The 22,686-nt window shown below is 40.5% G+C and overlaps 1 protein-coding gene across 1 annotated transcript in view; it reads left to right on the top strand.

Annotated features, from left to right (window-relative positions):
• Positions 1–679: 679 nt before the first annotated feature.
• Positions 680–22,686, top strand: part of tspan15 (tetraspanin 15) — a 99,320-nt gene continuing 77,313 nt past the window's right edge. The window contains exon 1 of the mRNA XM_048551154.2: positions 680–862. Within this exon, the coding sequence (XP_048407111.1) occupies positions 755–862 (108 nt within the window). The 5' untranslated portion in view covers positions 680–754. The remainder of the gene's footprint in view (positions 863–22,686) is intronic.

Raw genomic sequence — 22,686 nt, 5'->3', positions numbered from 1 at the left:
ATCCTAGGGAAATGGCAGCATTATCCCTACCTATTCATCTCATGATTTTTTTAAACTTTTAAGAGATGACCTCTCAACCTCCTACCCTCCAGTAGAAAAAAAGTCCCATCCTATCCAGGCTTTCCTTACAACCCATACGTTCCATGCCAAGCAACATCCCGGTAAATCTCTTCTAAACCCTCCAGTTTAATAATATCCTTCCTATCACTGGGTGACCAGAACTGGACACTACTACGGAAAAGGCCTCACCAACGTCCTTTCTCTCGTGTTTTCTTCCCCTTGCATTTGCTTCGTTTGCAAAGTACCCTTTGAGATTGAGCATTCCTCTAATCCTCCGAATTGAATTTCCAACACGAACCTTACGAGCTCTAAAATTTCCACCACACATTTCCTCCCACATCAATCACACGAAAGGATGTTTGAGGAAGTACCTTATAAAGAGAGCTATTTGTAAATCTGATCTGCCTTTCATGCACTCATTACTCCGAATCAGCCCTTCCTTCGCCCAGGTGCAATACTAAACCCTGTCGCGAGGATCCGCTCGCTCCACTTCACTGGCGTCTCTTGAGATTGCTGCTTCACCTGTCTTTGATTGGTTGTTCAAATGTCCATCTGAGAGATTAAGCCTGTTGGTTGGTGGGTGTGCAAAGCTGGGCGGAGCCGGCCGGCAGGTGAGCCGGAAACGGGTGTTCCCCACGAATGTTTGTTGTGGTCGCGCGACGGACCAACGGCCGGAGCGGAGCGCGCGCTCGGAATGGAGCGCGCGCGTAGGGGGTCCAGGACGGGACCGCGCAACCACTGCCAGCGCTTCGACTACATCTGTCTCAAAATTACGCTCATCGTTTACTCCACTTTCTTCTGGGTAAGTGGCAAAAGGGAGGGGCAGTGGTTGGGATCTCTATGTGAGTGTGTGTGACTCATAGGAACTCCGAGTGGGAGCACCTTCCCTCAGCGCAGGTTGCCCTCACCCAGGAGACCTGGCGTTGGGGTTGGAGAGCTCCCACCCAGAACGGTGAATTCCTGCCGTAGGGATTGACGTGCAGTGTTCACGCCCGGGCACAACTGCAAACTGTCCTTACACAGGAGGCCTAACCCGTCCCAGGGTGCCGGCTGGAGAACCCCCACCCCGAGGCGTTGGCACAAAGCTACCAATGAAGACCCTGCAAGGAGTGTTGTTACTTTGAGGATCTGACAGGTTCACCCCCACGGCGGGGAGGGACCCCAACCATGGTACACAACACAGTCTGCTTCCAACCGTGGAGACCTAATGTGGTCCTGACAATGTGTCCTGACACAGAGCATCCACTATGTTTAGACACTTACACTTCATGCAGAGATTATTGTGCTTAGTAATAGCAATGGACCTGAAACCACAACACACTGGCATTCCTTAAAACTAGCACTGAGTGTCGTGCTCGAACATGTTTGAAGCTGTTACTCTTTACAGAGTCCAAATTCAGGCAGATATGAAAGAACAAACTTGCATTGTATTTAAACTTTTACTAAACTCAAGATGCATGTCCCAAATGCAACCAATGAAACAGTTGAGTAGCAGTCAATGGCGTTGAGAGATATGGTACTGAGGCACTGTCTGTATTGTGGTAATTGTATGAATCATGGCATGCACTTCAGGATTCCACAGTAGATGGTGGGCAAATGACCAATTGGTTCAGGGCTACATGATCAGCAAACGCTGGAAAACCTGTGCTGTTGTTCTCAATGTCATGGGATTCTTTATATTTAGAAGGCAGATTGGACTGTGTCAAGTCTTATATGAAAGACCAGACAAATGAAATACTTCTAAAGTGTACTCATTTTTGCAATACAGTGTGCATAATAGCATACAGATTGAAGAATAAATATGGGCTTACTTCTGCACTTCAGTGAATAGTAGCATGGGATCTGTTGCATCCATCCATTCATGAACCAGGCAAATGGCACCCTGGTTTGACATCTCTTCTGACACCCACAGCACAACACCCCTTCAGTACTGAATTGGAGTTGGACTAAAGTTACAAACCCAAGATGTAACCCACAGCTTAATAGCTCAGAGGCAAAAGTTCTAGCAGTAAAATAAGGATTTTATGTGACGTTGTTTTTGTATGGTGAATATTAATGTCCCTGAGATACCCTGGCATGCATTCCTGTTCCCAGATGAGGTTGGGCAAGTGTACCAATAGTGTATCTCTGCTGAATTTCAGAATATTGCCAGGGATTCCAGCTACTCCAGAGACCTTTTATTTTTCCAGAAGTTGCCGGGACAGTTCAACAGGTCTGGCAGCGTCTGTGAAGAAGAAAATCAGAGTCAGTGTTTCGGGTCTGGTGACCCTTCCGCAGAATCTTTTAATTTTCAACTGTCACATGGGTTTATCATCTTTCTTGCTGAATTGGTAGCTGGGAGTCTGATTTGGATATGATATTGAGGAATGAAGTTGAAGTCATTCACATTGAATACAGAATCTCAGTTGACAGCTTCTGCAAAGTGTTCTCTCCACTGAACACTCACTAATTGTCTGCCCTCGGTCAGCTCCACTCCATATTTGCTTCTCTGTGATCTCCAAGTCAACTTCGCATTTCAAGCCTAGGTTTCTTGTTGACTTAAATAGTCGAATTGTTGTCTGTAACAGTAAAGAAGAAGGTACATTATGCAGTGAGGGCACCTTCATGTTTGAGAAGGAAGAATGCCTTGTTTGCCATTGCGTTCCTTGGGGAGAAGTTTGAGATTAAGTTGCCTGTTGTGTTAAAGTGGTTTCTAAAGGCTCTATCATGGACACTATGACCTACCTCACCTTACAGGAAGTTATTAGAATCAAATCCTGAAATTTGATTATCAATGCTAATGATGCTTTCACAGTCTAATGAGTGGAGTTTAGTGGGCTACAAGAGTCAATTTAGAGTTCGGCCAGTGCATGATTTGACAGTGCTGAAGAAACAGCACATGACATTAATAATCCTCTTTAGCCATAGATGACGCCCCAGAAGAATGGAAAGTAGTCAATGTTACTTCCATTTTAAAGAAGGGCAACAGGGATAATCCTGGAAATTACAGACCAGTGAGCCCATGATAGTTTCAGATTTGAGAAGCCATAGATCATAGAATCCTACAGTGTGGAAACAGGCCCTTTGGCCCAACTAATCCATACACATCCTCAAAACATCCCAACCAGACCCGTACTGCTATAACCCATCTAATTTACACATTCCTGAACGCTACAGACAATTTAGCATGGCCAACCCACCTAGCATGCACATCTTTGGACTGCGGGAGGAATCTGGAGGATGCAGAGGAAACCCTTGCCGACATGGGGAGAATGTGTAGACCTGGGTCGCCTGAGGGTCGAGTGCGTCAAGTTCTTAGGAGTGACAATAACCGACAACCTGTCCTGGACTTTCCACATAGATGCAATGGTCAGGAAGGCACAACAACGCATCTTCTTTCTCAGGCTCCTTAGGAAATTTGGCATGTCTATAAGCACCGTCACCAATGTTTACAGATGTACCATTGAAAGCAAATGTCTGGGTGCATAATGGTCTGGTATGGCAACAGCAGTGCTCAGAACCATAAGAAACTACAGAAGGTTGTGTGCACAGCCTAGATGGCCACAGAAGCCAACCTTCCATCCGTGGACTCCATTTACATGGCTCGTTGCTACAGAAAAGCTACCAGCATCATTGAAGACCCATACCCCAACAATGCTGTCCTACAATCTGTTCCGTCATGCAGAAGATACGGAAGCTTGAACACAGACCAGCAGATTCAGGAACAGCTTCTTTACAGCCATCGTTAGAGTTTCTAACTTCAAACAATGCTGATCTTGCTAATGTTGACCTTGCCTAACGCCCACTGTGTGTGACATAACTTCTTAAGTTTTTTTTTCACCCTGTTATGTGTATGACCTTGCTTGCTATGATTTGCCTGTGCTGCTCGTAAACAAGGCTTTTCACTATACTTATGTACATGTGACAGTAAATAAATAAATCAAATTCAATAAATAAATAAAATTAGACTATGGAGTTACAGAAAGCTGTAGCACAGAAGGAAGCCATTTAGCTCTTTGGGTCTATTCTGGCACTCTGTAAAAGTCACACAAATATTTCCACTTTGCTGCCCCATCTATTAAGCCTGTAATTTTTTTAAAAATTAAGTTTGCAGCACGTGTGTTAGCCTTTAGTGACTTATTGACAAGGACACCCAGGTCCCTTTGTACGTTAACATTGCAGTTTCCTTACCATTTAAGAAACACTTTGCAAATCTGTTTCTCCTACTAAAGTGGTTGACCTCTTGTTTTTCCATATTATATTTCATTTGCCATGTTTTTGCTCATTCTTTAAGCCTGTCTGAATCCCCCTGAAATTGTTTTACATCTTTCTCAGAACAGATTCCTACTTAACTTTATATCGTCGGCAAATTTGGAAAAACTTTCATATTATATGGAATTCCATAGAATAAACAGAAACGGGCCATTTAGTCCAACCTGTCCTTGCTGGTGTTTATGCTTTGCTGCAGTCTCCTTTCACCCTTTCTATCGGGATTACTGTCAATTAATTCCCTTCTCCTTTTTATGCTTATCTCGAGTTCACATCATTACTGTTTGTCTCAGACTTTAGTAGCAGCACCTTAGATAAATATGTTCCTTGTGATTTTCTTACTTTTTTTTCCACACCTAATTGAATGATATTGTTGGCCTCTAGATTTGTATTTTCCCATAGTGGAGTCACTGTTTGTGTATCTACTCCATAAACACCTTTCCTAACTTTAAAGGTTCCTGTTAGGTTACCCTGTTCTATTCTAAAAAAAAATCTATTCTGGGTACATCTTTTCCTGATGGGTAAAACCTCCCAGTCCTGGTATTACCTTTGTAAATATTCTTTGAAAAAAACAAGATGCTCTGGATGCTGGAAATTTAGATTAGATTAGATTCCCTGCAGTGTGGAAACAGGCCCTTCAGCCCAACAAGTCCATACCGCCCTTTGGAGCATCCCATCCAGACCCATCCCCCGCTATTACCCACACGCCCCTGAACACTATGGGCAATTTAGCATGGCCAATCCACCGAGCCTGCACATCTTTGGACTGTGGAGGAAACTGGAGCATGCGGAGGAAACCCACGCAGACGCAGGGAGAATGTGCAAACTCTGCACAGACAGTTGCCCAAGGATAGAATCGAACCCAGGTCCCTGGCGCTGTGAGGCTGCAGTGCTAACCACTGAGCCACCATGCCACCCCTAAGAAAGACAGAATAGAAAAGCAGAAAATGTGTGAAATAGAAAATGTGTGATATGGCATCATCTGTGAAGAGAGTTAATGTTTCAGTTTGATAAACTTCTATCAGAACTGGCACAAGTTTAAAATATAAACGGCTTTGAGCAGTTGAAAAAGTGAAGGGTGGAAGAGTAGGATGATATGGTGGAAGTCAGGAAAGATCGATTTATAATTGTTATGAAAAATCAAAATGAGGCATAACCAAACAAGTAAAACAGTACAAGAGTGCCATTCAGATAACTAGTAAATGTAGCAACTGTTCAAATGAAGTGTAAAGGAATTTAAGAGCAAATAACTTTTTTTTAAAATCCAGCAATGTAAAAATGTTAAACAAAATGGGACAGAGTTCATGATCTAAGGTTGTTGAAAAAGTTGAGTCCAAGAGACTATAAAGTGTCCAACTGCAAGTTAACGTTCTGCTCAAGTCTATATTGAGCTCATTGGACTATCACCCATTCCATGACTTTACTGATGATCGAGAGTACACTAATAATTAGTAATTGGCCAGATTGGATCAGTCCTTTTTGTGAACAGGAAATACTTGGACAATTTTCCACAACATTGGCTAGATATTGGTGTTGTAGCTGTATTAGAACGATTGACTAGGTTGTGGCTAATTCTGGCATCAGTACCAGTACCATTGCTGGAATGTTATCAGGGCCCATGACCTTTGCAGTATCCAGTGCCTTCAAGCGTTTCTTGGCATAACATGAAGTTAATTGAACTGTAAAACTGCCATCTGTAATGGAGGGGCCCTCCAGAGGAAGCTGAGATGGATCACCTATTCAGCATGCCTGGTGGATGAAAATGCTTCTGCCTTCTCTTTTGCACTGCTATTCTGAGTTTCCCCATCATTGATGATGGGAATTCCGCAGATTCACAACCCTTTGGGTGAAGACATTCCTCCTCAATTTAATTCTAAATCTGGTCCCTCTAATTTCAGGCTATTCCTTCTTGTTCTAGTTTCACCTGTCAGTGGGAGCTACCTCCCTGTTTCTACCTTATCTAATCCCTTTATAATTTTATATGTTTCTGTAAGATACCCCCTCATTCTTCTAAATTCTAATGGGTATGGTCCCAGTCTACTCAGTCTCTCCTCATAAACCTCATATTGTTCAAGTAATAGTCCCCTTTTACTGTTATTCCTACCAAATTGGATGACTTCACATTTGTCAGCCTTGAATTCCATCTGCCAGACTTTCGTCCATTCACTCAAACTGTCAATATCCCTCTGCAGACTTTTAGAGTCCTCCTCACATTTTTCTGTACCACTCCTCTTAGTGTCATCTACTTTGACACACTACACGTGATTCCCCAACTACAAATCGTCTATGTAAATTATAAACAGTTGCAGCCCCAGCACTGATCCCTAAGACACACCCCTAGTCAAGGCTTACCAACTAGAAAAGCACTCATTTATCCCCAGTCTGCTTCCTGTTATTTAACCAATCCTTGATCCATTAGCACTTGACTCAAACCAGTCTTTTGGAACTCTGCCAATTTGGTCAGAAGGGATGTGACCAAACCATCTTTGGTGATAGACATTGGAGATCTCCCAACCAGAGTAAATTATGTGCACTTGCCATCCTCCTCCTTCCAATTATGTTCAATATGGAGTGGTACTGATTTAATAGCTGAGGGGAAATAATATAATCTGCAGGACATTTCCTTGGTATGAGACTTTGAAGTTCAGAGTTGATGCTGCGGACTCCCAGGTTAATACCTTCCAAATTCCATGAAACTGTGCCACTGCTTTGGGTGGGTCTGTCCTGTTGGTGAGACAGGATGTACTCGGGGATAGTGATGGCACCTGGAACTTTCTCTGTAGGCTTTGTTTCCCTGAGTATGAGGTTGGACTGTTGATGACTCATCTCTGGAACAAGTGTTCTTATTTTGTACTTGGAGATCTAGTAATTGATCACCAGTCAACATGATGACATGGACAATTAATGACTGTAATATCTATTACTAGTGCCCTTTTGTCAGCTTAAATTGGAAGACTTATTAACATCACAAGTTGTCCCTGTCGGTTTCCACGCTTTTTTTTCCTCTTTCTCCTTTTCCCCTCTACTACTACTGTGATTCTCTCCACCTGTCACATTTTCTTCCGTTCGTTTTTATTCTTTTCCAGGATGTGGGCATTGTTTGTGGCTTATTCCTAATTAGCCTTAAGAACATGATGGTGAGCTGCCATCTTGAAAACTTGCAGTCCATATGCAGTAGGTACACCCAGCAAGGAGTTTTCCTGATACTGAGAGCAGTGACTGGTGGAAGGACCTTTTTGAAATCAAAAAGAATGTGCTGTTATTGTGGTTAAGGAGTCAGTGCTGTTCCTTAAATTGTACATTGAGTAAATTTTAAGTTAATTCCTTTCATGGGTTTAAGCAGAAGTTTAATCTTGAAGAATATTTGATTTGCAGTTTCCTTCTGCTACTAATTGTGAATTCTGTGGGAGGCTGGTGTTCTTTATGTTTGATCAATAGTTTTTATTCATTTGTGGGATGTGGGTATCATTGGCCGGCCAGCATCTATTGTTCTTCCCTAGTTGCCATTGAGAAGATAGTGGTCAGCTGCCTTCTTGAATTGCTGCAGTCTGCCTGTTGTGGGTTAACCCACAATTTCATTAAGGAGGGAATTCCAGGAGTTTGACCTAGCAACAATTCACTTATAGATATTTGGTATCACGTTTAAAATTAATCTCAGCAGTTATGGAAATAGTGCATGTTAAATGTTGTAGAGTTTTGATTGTATCCCCAATTTATTTTATTTGTGCTGACACTTTATAAGTTGAAAGGTTACGCGCCATTCATGTATTTGGAAGTCCTTCACTTTATGTATGTTTCTTTTTGTGATGATTTTGTGAAAGCCTTAAATAAAGCAAGTGACGTTGCATATTACTAGGTAGCAATAACAGAGGTCCTGTCACATTTGCACATTCATTTTAGTACTGGACATATATGAAAGGAGAAATGAGCTTTGGTTGCCAATCAACAATTGTGAGAGACTAATTGCAGCAGATGGTTTAGTTGATAATATCAAGTAAGTAGTTGACCTGGAGATTTTGCAAAAGCATTTCTAGGTTGATTACGTGTTAGTATGCATTAGAAATGCTCTTAACTGACATTGGCATGCTTCCCAGATAAATATTTGCCTCTGCTTACCTACTTGAAACCTTTTAAAATCTTTGCTTTGATGAATGCAAATTGTCACTTTTTCCCTTCTCATTGTTTAGACGAGCAATACGAAAGTTATTTTCTACTAATGCATTATGTGAAAGGAACCAGAAGAGCAGCTTAGTTATTTGCTGCAAATATTACATTGATGATTTCACAATAACCTGATAAAATGTATGGTATAACAGAGATGAGTGTCCAATGCTTTGTGATGAAACAGCCTAAAGAAGCATTGTGAAATTGAGGCTACATAAATTCACCCTTTAGGTTTTGTGGCATCAGAACAAAAGTGGGACAGGCACAAATGCTTGACAGATTTTATTCCTTGTCATTCAGTGCCTCAGATTGCAAAATAAGCCTATGCTCTTTTCAAAGTCATTGTGATTAGATGAGAGCAGGGTAACCACCAACAATTCTTCACTAGATTATTTTGATGCAAAAAAGGCAGAAAAATGATAAAACAACAAATTAATCACAAATAATTGGTAGCTGGCAAGGCTGAATTAATAGTATTACTGCAGCTGTGCTAATAGGAATGATCTGTGCTACTCACAATCCACAGGATAGCATATTTGCAGGAAAGTTGTGTGGTAACTGATTACTGAGCTGAAAAACCAGCTGCTAATAACAACATACAAGAGGAAGAACAAAAACAAAGTTGCTGGAAAAGCTCAGCAGGTCTGGCAACATCTGTGAAGTTAAAAACATAGTTAACGTTTTGGGTCCAGTGACCCTTAGTTCTGAGGATGGTTACAGGACACGGAACATTAACTTTGTTTTTTCCTTCACAGATGCTGCTAGACCTGCTGAGTGTTCCAGCAACTGTGTTTTTGTTCCTGACTTACAGCAGCTGCAGTTCTTTCCGTTTTTACAAGAGGAAGAAGCATTTTTGGGGTGTATGATCCAGAAGATTTTTGCCTCAAAGAATAATGGCATGGAGAAGAAAGGATACAGATACTTCTAAACCCAGGAATGAATATTAGATGATAGTTTGAGGACAGCTGGTGATGTAAGCAAGGAGACACAGTACAACAAAGTTTTGGCTGAAGAACATCCTTTGATAACATTTTCTTAAGATTAACAATGTGTATCAGTCTTTCATTAAAACATCCATCTGCCCTATTTTATAAGGCATATCCCGGTCACTATCATCTTTGCTGACACTGCAGTATTGGTAGTGAAAATTCGGGTCAAGCTGAAGATGGTTCAAAATTCTTTATGGTAGAGTGAAGGAATCTTGAGAACTGGAAATTTGATAGAGCTAATTGTCTGAGATACCAGAATGTAAAGGTGTAGGTCAGGATAGAATTTTGAGAGGTATAGACTGGCATTGCAGACTACTAAAGATTGTACCTTTTTACATGTAGATCCATACCGAGATCTGTTCAAAGCCACCAGGTCAGAAAGAAAGATTTAGACGACTTGTTTTATTTAATTGATGGAAACCTGTGAAGGAGCAAACACACTTGTTCGAGATAACTTACCAAGAAGCAATTCCCTGTAGTGGGAATTGGGATTGAAAGTTTCTGAATGTCATAGAGGGCTTTGACTGGCTCAGGGATTTATGGAAAGCATTATATAGAAGGTAGAATACTGAACATAAATGAAAGCAAAGTACTCTTGCAGAACATTAAGGGAATGTTAACTGTCTTTCGCCGTGCACCCTCAACATCTGCTCCTCCCACTTTGTCGACAGTACATATACCAGCATTTCCAACCCCCTACAGTTTCAAAGAAGTGTCAGAATGGATTTGAAACATTAATGCTGACTATGTCTCCACAGAAACTGCCAGGCTGGCTGACTTTCTCCAATACTTTGCTTTTATTTGAGATTTCCAGCTATTGCAATATTTTGTTTGTGTACCTTCAAAGTAAGATATTTATAATCCATTTGTAAAAAATGTGGCTGAGTGAGAATGGAAAAGTGGCTGTCAAGACTATCTCTGATCAGATGGAATATTGTGATTCCTGCAACCTGTTGATTGTAGTTATAGAGTAAGATATTACCAAATTTTCTATTTGACACCCTGCCTTCTGAGCTATGGTCCATTGTTTTACATTGGGGCAGGCTTCCATTCTATCTTTCTTCTTGACCTCGCTGGTCGCATGTATGACAAACGTGTTGGGCAAAATGAATTTCTGAGGGACCACCTTCTCAACTGCTGTTAAATACCCCCTAATTTTTTTCAAAGATCATGGCTGTTCTGATTGTTGCGAAGTTGGGTACAGTATGTGTGGATTGGGTGGCAGGAAGTTTGAATTTGGTGTTTATAAAATGCTAGTGGGGAAGGATTGCACGGTCCCTTCAAAAGATTATGTGATTTTTCTGTGCTCAGCAATTTTAAATGGCTGTCTGTGAGCAGCAGCTTGAAAGTTTGCAAATACACAGAGAACACCCGAATTGATGCACTTGTATCGAAAGGCCTTACAGTTAGCAGGCCAAGCAGCACTTTTTACCAAGACGCTAAGTTTTGAATTTAGACAGTCAATTTGAACCACGTAGTTAGATACCAAAAAAGAAATTAAATTTAAATCTGATGGTTTTGACAACATGGAGCAATCCTATTGTAAGAAATTGATATGTCGTTAAGGGTATAAAAAAAAGGCCAATTGGACAAAAACGGGAGCGCTAACTGCCATCTACCAGAGTTAACAGCCCTCAGCTCTTGAGAGAATCACTGGCTCTGACAGAGTCCTCTAGGTCTTAGAGAAAGCACCATCTAAATATCAATGGTACCCATGTCACAGCTAGTTAATATTCCTGATGGAAGAATCAATGGACAAGACGTTCCTGACAGACGAATCGACAGGCCATTCTGGAATACACGTAACCTGGCTGTAATTTCGAGAGACTAAATTCTATCGTTATATATATGAATGAGATTTGTATTTATTGGAACAGCATACTATTAGAATCTTGTTGTATTTGGCTGTTCGGCATTTATTCGGTTTATTATTTAGTTTAATTGTTTGTTCACTGTTAGATAAATAAATTGTTATTTGTTGATTTGTAAAGTGAGTGTCAGGAATTTATTTTGTTTAACAACTAGAAGTTGCTGAATGGCTGGTTACACCACTGTTAACATTTCTTTCACAGATTATAAGGTGAGGTACTCCTTTTTGGGTATTTTCGTGTTAGTTCTTGGGATGGGGGGGGTCAACTTCTGCTTTGTGACATTTTGGGGGCTTGTTGTCTGGGATTTGGGCAATCTGAACAGATTTAGAGTACAAAAGCTCACAGTAGATTTAAACAGTCTTGGGGACTAGTGTCCTATATAGGTCTATAAGTAAAATTCAAGTGAGAAGTGGGAAATCTGTATAATTTTGATTTCTTGGTTAAATCATAAATCGGGAACTGGCTCTTAATGTTGCTAAAGGGGTTCTGGGGGTTGAAGATGTGACCAGAGAGTGGAAAAGAAGTGAAAGGCCTTGGGTGTTTTCATGGCAAAATTGTGGGGGACATAAAGTAACAGTGCTGGTGGTTTAAGAAAGGCACTGGGAAAATAATAGTATAAGAGGATAACCCAGTGGAACTGGTTGACGTAATGAAGGAAATCCCGAGAGAAGACAAGGAGCTGCAGGACATCACACGGTCTAATCAAGGGCTGGTTAGCAAGATAGCGCCTGATCTTTTCAAAAGACTTGACCTATATTGGTAAGATTTACTCAGGTAGGTAAAGAAGTTAAAATGTTGAGAGTTATGGGAGCTAGTCTGTCCCTAATAGTAAAAGATAAAAATATTTGCATTCCTTCTGAAATATTGCCTGAGATAGCGGTAATCCGTGGAATATATGGAGAGAATAGTAGTGTTCCCTGTGTAAGGTAAGACGAGGAAACCCAATCAGGACTGGGAAAGCGATAGTGGAAGTGATGGAAAAAAAATTGGCTATTCCACGTGTACAGTTTATTCTTGGAAGCAATATAGTTGGATCACAGGTGGGAGTGATGCCCATTTTAAATAGAAAAGCCAAAAGAAAACCCGGGAACTGAGGACTTAAAAGAAAATTACTTTGGAATTTTTCTGGACTGTGTGGTGACGAGATCCCACAGCCATGAGTCAAAACAAGAAAGGAAAGAAAAGAGAAAGATGAGATCATAGATGTCTTGTTAGCTGACACTTTTGTTTGATGAAATGGTACGAAGAAAAACGTACAGGTAGAGAATCAGCAGAGGTGTTTAGTTCTGAAAGATTAATGGACTTACAACAAAAAGAGAAAATGATAAAGATTTATGATATAAAGCCTACTCGGAAAAGGAGTCAGTCTATTCCAGAATCATGTGACCTTAAGGATAAATTCTTAAGGTGGAAATGGAGACCTTTGCAGGTTAGAGCAGATGAGAAATGGGCAGAAGTTCACCAGATTGTGTTGCCTGTAGAATACAGACAGGAAGTATTGCAGGTAGCACATGAATTATTTGTAAGAGGTCATCTAAGAATGAGGAAGACTCAGGCTAAGATACAGAAGCATTTTTATTGGCCTGGATTACATGTAGTTGAATTTTGCTGTATCTGTTATATGTGTCAAATGGTAGGAAATCCACAGGCAGTGAGAAAACCAGCCCCATTGATGCCAATTTCCACATTTGAAGAACCTTTTTTGCATGGGTTGTAATTGTGAAGGTCCGCTCCTTATAACCAAAAATGGGAACCAGTGCTTGCTAATGATAATGGATAAATGATTATAAACCAGTGAGCCTTACCTCAGTTGTTGGTAAAGTGTTGGAAAAGGTTATAAGAGATAGGATTTATAATCATCTAGAAAAGAATAAATTGATTAGGGATAGTCAGCACGGTTTTGTGAAGGGTAGGTTGTGCCTCACAAACCTTAGAGTTCTTTGAGAAGGTGATCAAACAGGTAGATGAGAGTAAACCGGTTGATGTGGTGTATATGGATTTCTGCAAGGCGTTCGATAAGGTTCCCCACAGTAGGCTATTGTACAAAATGCGGTGGAATGGGATTGTGGGAGATATAGCAGTTTGGATCGAAATTGGCTTGCTGAAAGAAGACAGAGGGTGGTAGTTGATGGGAAATGTTCATCCTGGAGACTAGTTACTAGTGGTGTACTGCAAGGGTCGGTGTTGGGTCCACTGCTGTTTGTCATTTTTATAAATGACCTGGATGAGGGCGTAGAAGGATGGATTAGTAAATTTGCAGACGACACTAAGGTTGGTGGAGTTGTGGATAGTGACGAAGTATGCAGTAGGTTGCAGAGAGACATGGATAAGCTGCAGAGTTGGGCTGAGAGGTGGCAAATGGAGTTTAATGCGGACAAGTGTGAGGTGATGCACTTTGGTAGGAGTAACCGGAATGCAAAGTACAGGGCTAATGGTAAGATTCTTAGTAGTGTAGGTGAGCAGAGAGATCTTGGTGTCCATGTACACAGATCCTTGAAAGTTGCCACCCAGGTTGACAGGGCTGTAAGAAGGCATACAGTGTTTTAGCTTTTATTAATAGAGGGATCGAGTTCTGGAACCAAGAGGTTATGCTGCAGCTGTACAAAACTCTGGTGCAGCCGCACTTGGAGTATTGCGTACAGTTCTGGTCACCGCGTTATAAGAAGGATGTGGAAGCTTTGGAAAGGGTGCAGAGGAGATTTACTAGGATGTTGCCTGGTATGGAGGGAAGGTCTTACGAGGAAAGGCTGAGGGATTTGAGGCTGTTTTCGTTAGAAAGAAGAAGGTTGAGAGGTGACTTAATCGAAACATATAAAATAATCAGAGGGTTAGATAGGGTGGATAGGGAGAGCCTTTTTCCTAGGTTGGTGATGGCGAACACGAGGGGGCATAGCTTTAAATTGAGAGGTGAAAGATATAGGACAGATGTCAGAGGTAGTTTCTTTACTCAGAGAGTAGTAAGTGAATGGAACACTTTGCCTGCAACAGTAGTAGATTCGCCAAATTAAAGTACATTTAAGTCATCATTGGACAAGCATATGGACGTACATGGAATAGTGTAGGTTAGATGGGCTTCAGATCGGTGTGACAGGTCGGTACAACATCAAAGGCCGAAGGGCCTGTACTGTGCTGTAATGCTCTTTGTGTCTACCAGGTTTCCAGAGGCAATTCCATTATGGAGTGTCAAGGCAAATAGGGTTGTGGAGAAGTTACCTGCTTTCATTACCCATTATGGACTACCTAGGGATATTCAGTTAGACTGAGGGTCCAATTTTACTGCCAAATTATTTAAGGAGGTTAAGGATAGCTTAGGCAGCAAACACTTTAAATCAAGTGCCTACTATTCCTGATTCCTAGAGAGCATTGGAAAGGTGGCATCAGACCCTAACAATAATGTTGAGGACTTATTGCCAGGATTACCACAATGATTGGGATAATGATAACCCATTTATGTTATTAGCTGTTAGAAATGCTGCAGATGAATTGACTTAGTTTACTCCATTTGAGTTGATAATCAGACAGGAAGTAAGAGGGCCTTTAAAATTAATTAAGGAAAATTTGATAGGTCCAATGTCAGAGATCCCACAGTTGAATTATGTATCTGAGATGACATTTGCTTGTGGGGTTGGTGCTTTTGCTTGATGCTGTTACCAGTGATCGAAGATCCCTTCAAAGCAAGGTTTAGCAGACCCTATAAGATTGAGAAGAAGTTAAGTCAGGTGAATTATCTTGTAAAGGTGACAGATAGGAAAAACAATTAATGGGTATGTCATGTGAACATACTGAAACCTTAGTAATGACAAGGGAACCAGAGAAACAGTTAATAGTTACTGCCACCCAGAGTGAGGAATCAAATCCAGATGATTTCGATTTTGATATGCCTCAGAATAGATTGAATAATGAGGGAGCCGTTAAGGAATGGGATAGGGTAGTGAGCTATTTGACCCAGAACTGAATTAAAAGACATGGTACAATGTTATGAGGATTTACGTAGAAATAGATTGGGGAGAACTGTTGACGTAGGGAATGCAGTTGCAATAAAACAGCACCCCTACAGGCTTCATCCTGTCAAAGTAGTGCAGGTTCAGATGGGAGTAGAAGCATTGCTCCAAGAAAATCTCATAGAAAGCATGGAGGAAGGCATGAAGACTTTGGAACTTAGGGCAGTTAGTAGTGATATCTTGGGGATGGTCCATATCACAGCAGAGAGCTGTTGGAAGTACTACTCTATATGAAGGTGGATAAATCTTCTGGTCCCGATCAGAAATATCCAAGAACCTTGCAAGATGCTAGAGAAGAAATTGTGGGGGCACTGGCCAAAATATTTACATTATTGTTAGCCATGGGTGAGGTTCCAGAAAATTGAAGGGTAGCGAATGTTGTTCCCTTATTGAAGAGGGTCTGCATAGAAAAACCTAGAAACCATACACCAGTAAGCCTAACACCTGTCATAGGTAAGTTACTTGAGAAGATTCTGAGGGATACAGATGAATTTCGAAAGACCAGGTTTGATGAGGAGTAGTCAGCTTGGCTTTGTGCGTGGGAGATCATGCCTCACAAGTTTGTTAGAGTTCTTTGATGAACTGACCAGGAAGGTCAATGAAGGCAAGGCAGTAGATGTAGTTATATGGATTTCAATAAAGCCTTTAAGGTTCCAAATGATAGGCTGCTCTGGAAGGTTAAATCGAGTGGAATCCAGGGAGAGTTGGCAAATTGAATACACTATTGGCTGAATGGTAGGAAGCAGAGAGTAATAGTGGAAGGATTCTTGTCGGACTGGAGGCCTGTGACTAGTGGTGTACCTCAGGGATCAGCTGCGGCCATTGATTGCTGTTGCTATCTATATCAATGGTTTGAATGAGAATGTACAAGTCATGATTAGTAAGTTTGTGGATGACACTAAAATTGACAATATCATGGACAGTGGGGAAGGTTGTTAGAAGTTGCAGCAGGATCTTGATCATTGGAGAAGTGGGCCAAATAATGGCAAATGGCGTTTAATATAGATAATTGTGAGGTGTTGTGTTTTGGAAAGTCAAATCAAGGTAGGAGTTTCATGGTGGAGCGTAGTGGAACAGAGACACCTTGGAGTTCAGGTACATGGTTCTCTGAAAGTGGAGTCACAGGTAAACAGCACAGTGAAGAGGGCTTTTGGCACATTGGCCTTCATCGGTCAAGGCATTGAGTATAGAAGTTGGGAAGTCATGTTGTAGTTGTACAGGACATTGGTGAGGCTGCACTTGGAGTATTGTGTTCAGTCTCGGTCATCTTGCTATGGGAAGGATGTTATTAAACTGGAAAAAGTGCAGAAGAATTTCATAAGAATGTTGCCAGGACTCGAGGGACTGAGTTATAGGGAGAGGTTGGACCTTTTTTATTTAGAGTGTGGGAGAGGGTGGATCTTATTAAAGTGTATACGATCATGAGAGGCATGGATAGGGTGAATGTACTCGGTGTCTTTATTAGGGTTGGGGAATCAAAGACTAGAGGGTATCAATTTAAGGTAAGAGGGTAAAAAGTACATGGGAACCGAAGGGGCAACTTTTTTTTACACAGAGGGTTGTATGGATTTGGAATGAGCTGCCATTGGAAGTTGTTGAGGTGGGTACATTAACATTTAAAAGGTATTTGAATGAATAAATGGATAGGAAAGACTTAGAAGGATATGGGCCAAGTGCAGGGAAATAGCATTAGTGTGGATGGACATTTTGGTTTGTTTGGGCCGAAAGGCCTGTCTCTGTGCTGTAAGAATCAATGACTCTGAGTCGAGTCAAAGTGAGTGAAGTTGACTGATCATGTTGGCTTCCAAACCTGATGGTACTCAACGATTCTGCGTTCATTATCGGAACATCAATGCAATGATCAAATCTCACTTATACCCAATTCTGAGGCTGGAGGATTTCATGGAAAAACGTGGGATGAATCACTTGCATCACAAAATTGGACTTACTTTGTGGTTTGCCAGTACCTTTGTCAGAGAGAGCAAAATAAGTTTCTGCTTTTGTAACCCCAGATAAGCTAAATCAATTTAAAGTAATAGCCTTTGGAATGAAAATGCACCAGTCACTTTTCAAAGGCTGATGAACAGAGTTGCGGCAGGATTGACTAATTCTGCCATCTACATAGATGACTTGGTGATTTTTTAGCCATTTGTGGAAAGATCACATGGAGCAATTGGTAGAGGCCTTTGAGAGACTGTAGGAAGCAGAGTTGGTTATAAACTTAGCAAAAACAGAAGTTGCGAAAGCAGAGGTGACATGCTTAGGCTACAACATCGAATATGGACGGATGACACTGAGGAACATGAAGACGAAGGCCATCAACGATTTTTCAAGACCATCCACGAAGAAGGAAGTGCTATGATTTTTAGGATTGAGCGGATTCTACAGGAAATTTTTAGAAAACTTTAGTTGCATAGTGGCACAGTTGATAGACTAGTTAAAATAGAACACAAAATTTTGGTGGACAAAACAATGCCAGGAGGCAACATTAAGAGATTAGATTCCCTACAGTGTGGAAACAGGCCCTTCAGCCCAATAAGTCCACACCGCCCTTTGGAGCATCCAACCCAGACCAATCCCCCTATAACCCACACATCCCTGAACACTACAGGCAATTTAGCATGGCCAATCCCCCTAGCCCGCACATCTTTGGACTGTGGGAGGAAATGCATGCAGACATGGGGAGATTGTGCAAACTCCACACTGACAGGCCCAAGGCTGGAATCGAACCTGGGTCCCTGGTGCTGTGAGGCTGCAGCATTAACCAATGAGCCACCGTGCTGCCCACTTAAAACCAGAGTTAACCACCACACCGGTTTTGGCCACGCCAAATTTATTTGAAGCCCTTCAAAGTCACCATCAACACAAGCAATGTACGTGTTGGAGCTGTGTTGTTACAGGAGGATAATTGTGGAATTGAAGGCCAATCAGTTATATTTCAAAAGAACTCCATATCCACCAGAAAAAAATTCAACCATTGAGAGAGTTATTACCCTTGCAACAGTTTACTGTTTACATTACAAACAACACTTCAGAGATCATTGTGTATACCAATCACAATCCTTTGACATTCCTGGAAAGATTTAAGTACACAAACACTAGATTATTTGTTGGAGTCTCATGTTACAAGCAATTAGTTTATAGATTGTGCATGTTGTGGGTTGTGAAAATATTATCGTGAATGCTTTATTGTGAATTTAAAAGAAAATTGTTTTTGTAGGATTTTACAGTATTTATGGATTGGGAAGGGGTTGGGGGCTACTTTAAAAGATTACATGCCTAACCCTAACCCTATCGCTTAGAGATTTAAAATGGAAGTCTGTGAATAGCAGCTTGAAAGTTAGCAAGTACACAGAGAGCATCTGAATTGAATCATTTGTATCAAAAGGCCATACACTTAGCAGACCAAGCAGCAGTTTGTTTTTAGCAAGACAAAAAGTTTTGAATTTAGCTGATCAATTTGAACCAGGCAGTTAAATGTCAAAAACCAACTAAATTTAAATCTGATGGTTTTGACAACATAGGACCAATCCTATTGTAAGAAATTGAAATGTCACCAATGGTATAAAAGAAATGGGCAGTTGGACAAAGAGGGAGAGAGAACTTCCATCCGCCACAGATAACAGCCCTTGGCTCTCAAGACAGAGATGCTGGCTCTCACAGATTCCTTTATGCCTTAGAGAAGGCGCCATCTAAATACCAATGGTACCCATGGCACAGCTAGTTAATATTGATGGAAGAACCGACGAAGAACAACATTCTGGAAAAGAGAGAACCTTGCAGTAATTTCAAGAGACACTTTTTTTATATATATGAGGTATTGTATTTATTAGAACAGCATGCTATTAGAATACTGCTTTTGTCGGTTATAGTTAGTAATTAGAAGGGATTTTATTTGGCCTATTAATAGTTTAGGTAATTTGTAGTTACTTGTAGATAAATAGTTACTTGTTGATTGTAAAGCGAATGTCAAGGATTTATTTTAACCACTAGATGTTACAGAAAGGCAGGTTACATCACTGTTCATACCCTTTTTCAGATTATAGGATGAGGTGCCCTTTGGGTGTTTTGGTGTTACTTCTTAGAGTGGGACAGGTCAAAACAGGTTAAAAAAAGCGCGCTTTGGCTGCAAGGACCCTCTTTCAAATGAGTTTGGCCAAGTTCATGAATATGAACTTCTGCAATATAATTCTACTTGAACTGCTCAGGCTTGAGAAGCCAACCCTTATGCCAATGAGCAGAAAAATATAAGAAGCATTACAGACCATTTAATGTCACAACTGCGAACTGATTGCAAAATACAAGAACAAGAGATTGAACTTATCAGTGTTGCCACAGACGAAGAGACAGATTCCAGAAGCATTTCCACGTGTTTGTACAGACAACTGATGTTCTAAGGTAGTGGGGATTGGATAGTGGGACAGGGTGAAGTGGACTTTCTCATGATCTTATGACAGAGAAGTGTGTGCCTGAATACATTGTGGGAGCTTGAGGACAGCAAAAGGTTCCCGGGCAAACAAGTTTATGCAAAATGTCTGTGACTTAAAATTACTATGCTAGGGAAAGAGTTAGAAACATTCTGACACATAAGGAAGAAGGAGGAACTGTTAGACAGATTTACCCAGAATAGACACACACTGCACAGGCAAAGATGAACTGTGCCTATTGAAATTCTTCTTGGAGGTAACCTATGTTGTATATGTAGAGAAACTGGTGTTTGTACATACAGGCATTTGAAGAAGACTGGTTGGCTATTCGGAAGCAAAGAGTAGACACAAATGGGTCATTTTCAATTTGGCAAGATATAATTAGTAAGCAGTGTATTAGTTGTTAAGTAACAGGTGTAGGGTGTTATGCTACAAAAGATAACTATCTAAATGTAATTAATGTGCACACTTGTACATAAGTGCTTTATTTCACACTCCACAAAACTCACCTCACTGATTACCAGCTCCTGACTTTTTTTAATATAACCAATTCCAACTCAATTAATCAATGATTATATCCATCACCAATTCTTCCATTCCATTAGTTCTCAGGCATTCATTCAGATTATATTAGATGATATCAAATCCCCCTTTTCTTTCTAGTTAAATCAAACTATAATCATAAAAGAAACAAAATGACAACATATATTCTCACTTTATTCTTTGCATATTACAGCTTCAAATGTCCTCTTTCTAATATGTTTAACAGTTTCTTAGAATTTGGTGCTTTCTTTGAAAAATAATCAGCTGATTATTGCTAGCCAAACATTTCAATTTGGAGAATTCAATTCTCCAACATCTGTTTTAAACATGCATTATTGATCCACAATCTTTCTTTATTCAGACATTTCATTGATCATAAGTCTCTCTGGTATAACATATTCAATGTAACATTCAATGCATATTGCTGCAGAATCCCTTTTAGAATTTCTTCCAATATTTTCGCTAAGAAAAATGCCACGTCTGCAGCCTCACCAACAGCGAGAGTGACTAAGGCACTTCCCATTACTCTTCTGATCTTTTTAGCTTTCCAAGCTAAAGGACAACATTTATTTCAATTTCCCACAAGAAAACAAAATATACACACTCCTGCATTTCTGAACCAAAGAGATTTGAATAAGAAACATGCTTAAAAACAAGTTTCATGTTGCTGGCAACTCTGTGATGAAAATTTCAAACGTAAAACTCCATTTTAATTATTTTCAAAGTTTGTTTTACCCAAATAATATCTTCCATATTAGGATTTTTCATAGTTGTGCTCAACTTTAAATGGGAATCTGGCCTTGTTTGGGTGTCTTGCATATTCAGCTGATTATAGTTTGATTTAACTAGATTTCGCAATTCCTCCAGTTCTGTTTTAGAAGCCACTATCATTTTATGATGCCCTACTTTGACTAATAGCAATGAGGCCACCAGTTTCTAAATAAAGATTGCTGATACAAAGTGAACCTTAATCCATTCCGCCTGATATTCATTTCAGTGCACTTAATAGCCCCAGAAGCCTGACTTCAAATTTTGATTTCTGTTTTAAGCTCATTTATGACAATGTTTTCAAATTCACTGCTCCTACCACACAAACAAAAATTACATGCATTCTGAAAATGTCTGCAATCTGCCCCTTATGATGTCAGTAAAACATGGCAAGATCTGCTTTTAACTCGTCAACCCAATTTTAATGAGTAAGACCTTACTGAGAAGTATTAGGTTATATAGACACACATATTTAGCCTTGAAATGTCCTCACATCATTTGGTGGCTGTTTTGGAGTACGCAGAAACACTTCTGTCTTAAGCTGGTCTCCCTAATAAAATGTAGCTTTAATATTAATTGATTTAGACTCCCTTGTATTTTGTGCTAACAAAGCCAAACATCTTCAAAATACCTTTCCTGCTGTCGATGAATCTACCATTGTATTTCAGTCCCCAGGTTTTCTTCAAAACCTCGACCATGAGTCTTGTTCTAGTCTTATAAGTCCCATCAGGGGATATTTTGGGTGCATATTTGCCAGTTGTACTCCATCTGGCATCTATGATTTTACCCCAAATTTTCTCCAACTTTGTAGTACTTCTTGTTTGGCATCTTTTATAATGTCTCTTCTAGTTTATTCATGGACAGCAAGACTTCTGCTCCCAATGGTATTCCTGATTTGTACTGTATTATCCTTGTTAGACTACACTCTCTGTCTTGCCTTCTATCCATTTCTGGACTGTCATTGTTTGTCGTCCCTCTCCTATCAATAGGATTTCTTTCAACAGTTTGTAATCTCTTTCTAGGTGCATAATCGCTTGTGGACCCACTATTTGAGTTCACACCGTGTTTTCTTGCCTTCTGTCAATGCACTTCGTGTTCCCATTCCATGGGTGTAACGTCCTGCCTCCCCCTCCTGTATGTTCATTTAGCTTTTATATTTGCAGTGCTCCCCAGCTGAAGCTCCATCTAGTAAATGTTTAACTTTACTATTCACTTTTGGCAGATGTCCTTTTGTCACTAATTACCTCCTATCAGCCATCAGAACTGTTCTGTCCATTAGACAAACTATCAGTTGTATCAATTTGATCCTGATAGCTGAGCAACATTTTGATTAAGAACTACCTGACTCCTTAGACCTTCAGAATCTGCAAATTTTTAATAGAACATAGAATTGCACAGCACATGTCAGGCCCTTTGGCCCACGATGTTGTGCTGAATTTTTACCCTAGGCCTAAGGTCTATCTAACCTCCACTCCTATCTTATACTATCATCCATTTGCCTATCTCATAGCCTTAAATGCCCCTAATGAGACTGACTCCACTACCCTCTCCAGCAATGCATTCCATGCCCTTACCACTGTCTCTGAGTAACGAAACTCTGACGTCTCCCCCATAT

This window comes from Stegostoma tigrinum, chromosome 20 (assembly GCF_030684315.1).
Source record: "Stegostoma tigrinum isolate sSteTig4 chromosome 20, sSteTig4.hap1, whole genome shotgun sequence".
Taxonomy (NCBI): domain Eukaryota; kingdom Metazoa; phylum Chordata; class Chondrichthyes; order Orectolobiformes; family Stegostomatidae; genus Stegostoma; species Stegostoma tigrinum.
The sequence above is the reverse complement of the archived record's forward strand: the minus strand, read 5'-3'. Positions and strand labels throughout refer to the sequence as shown.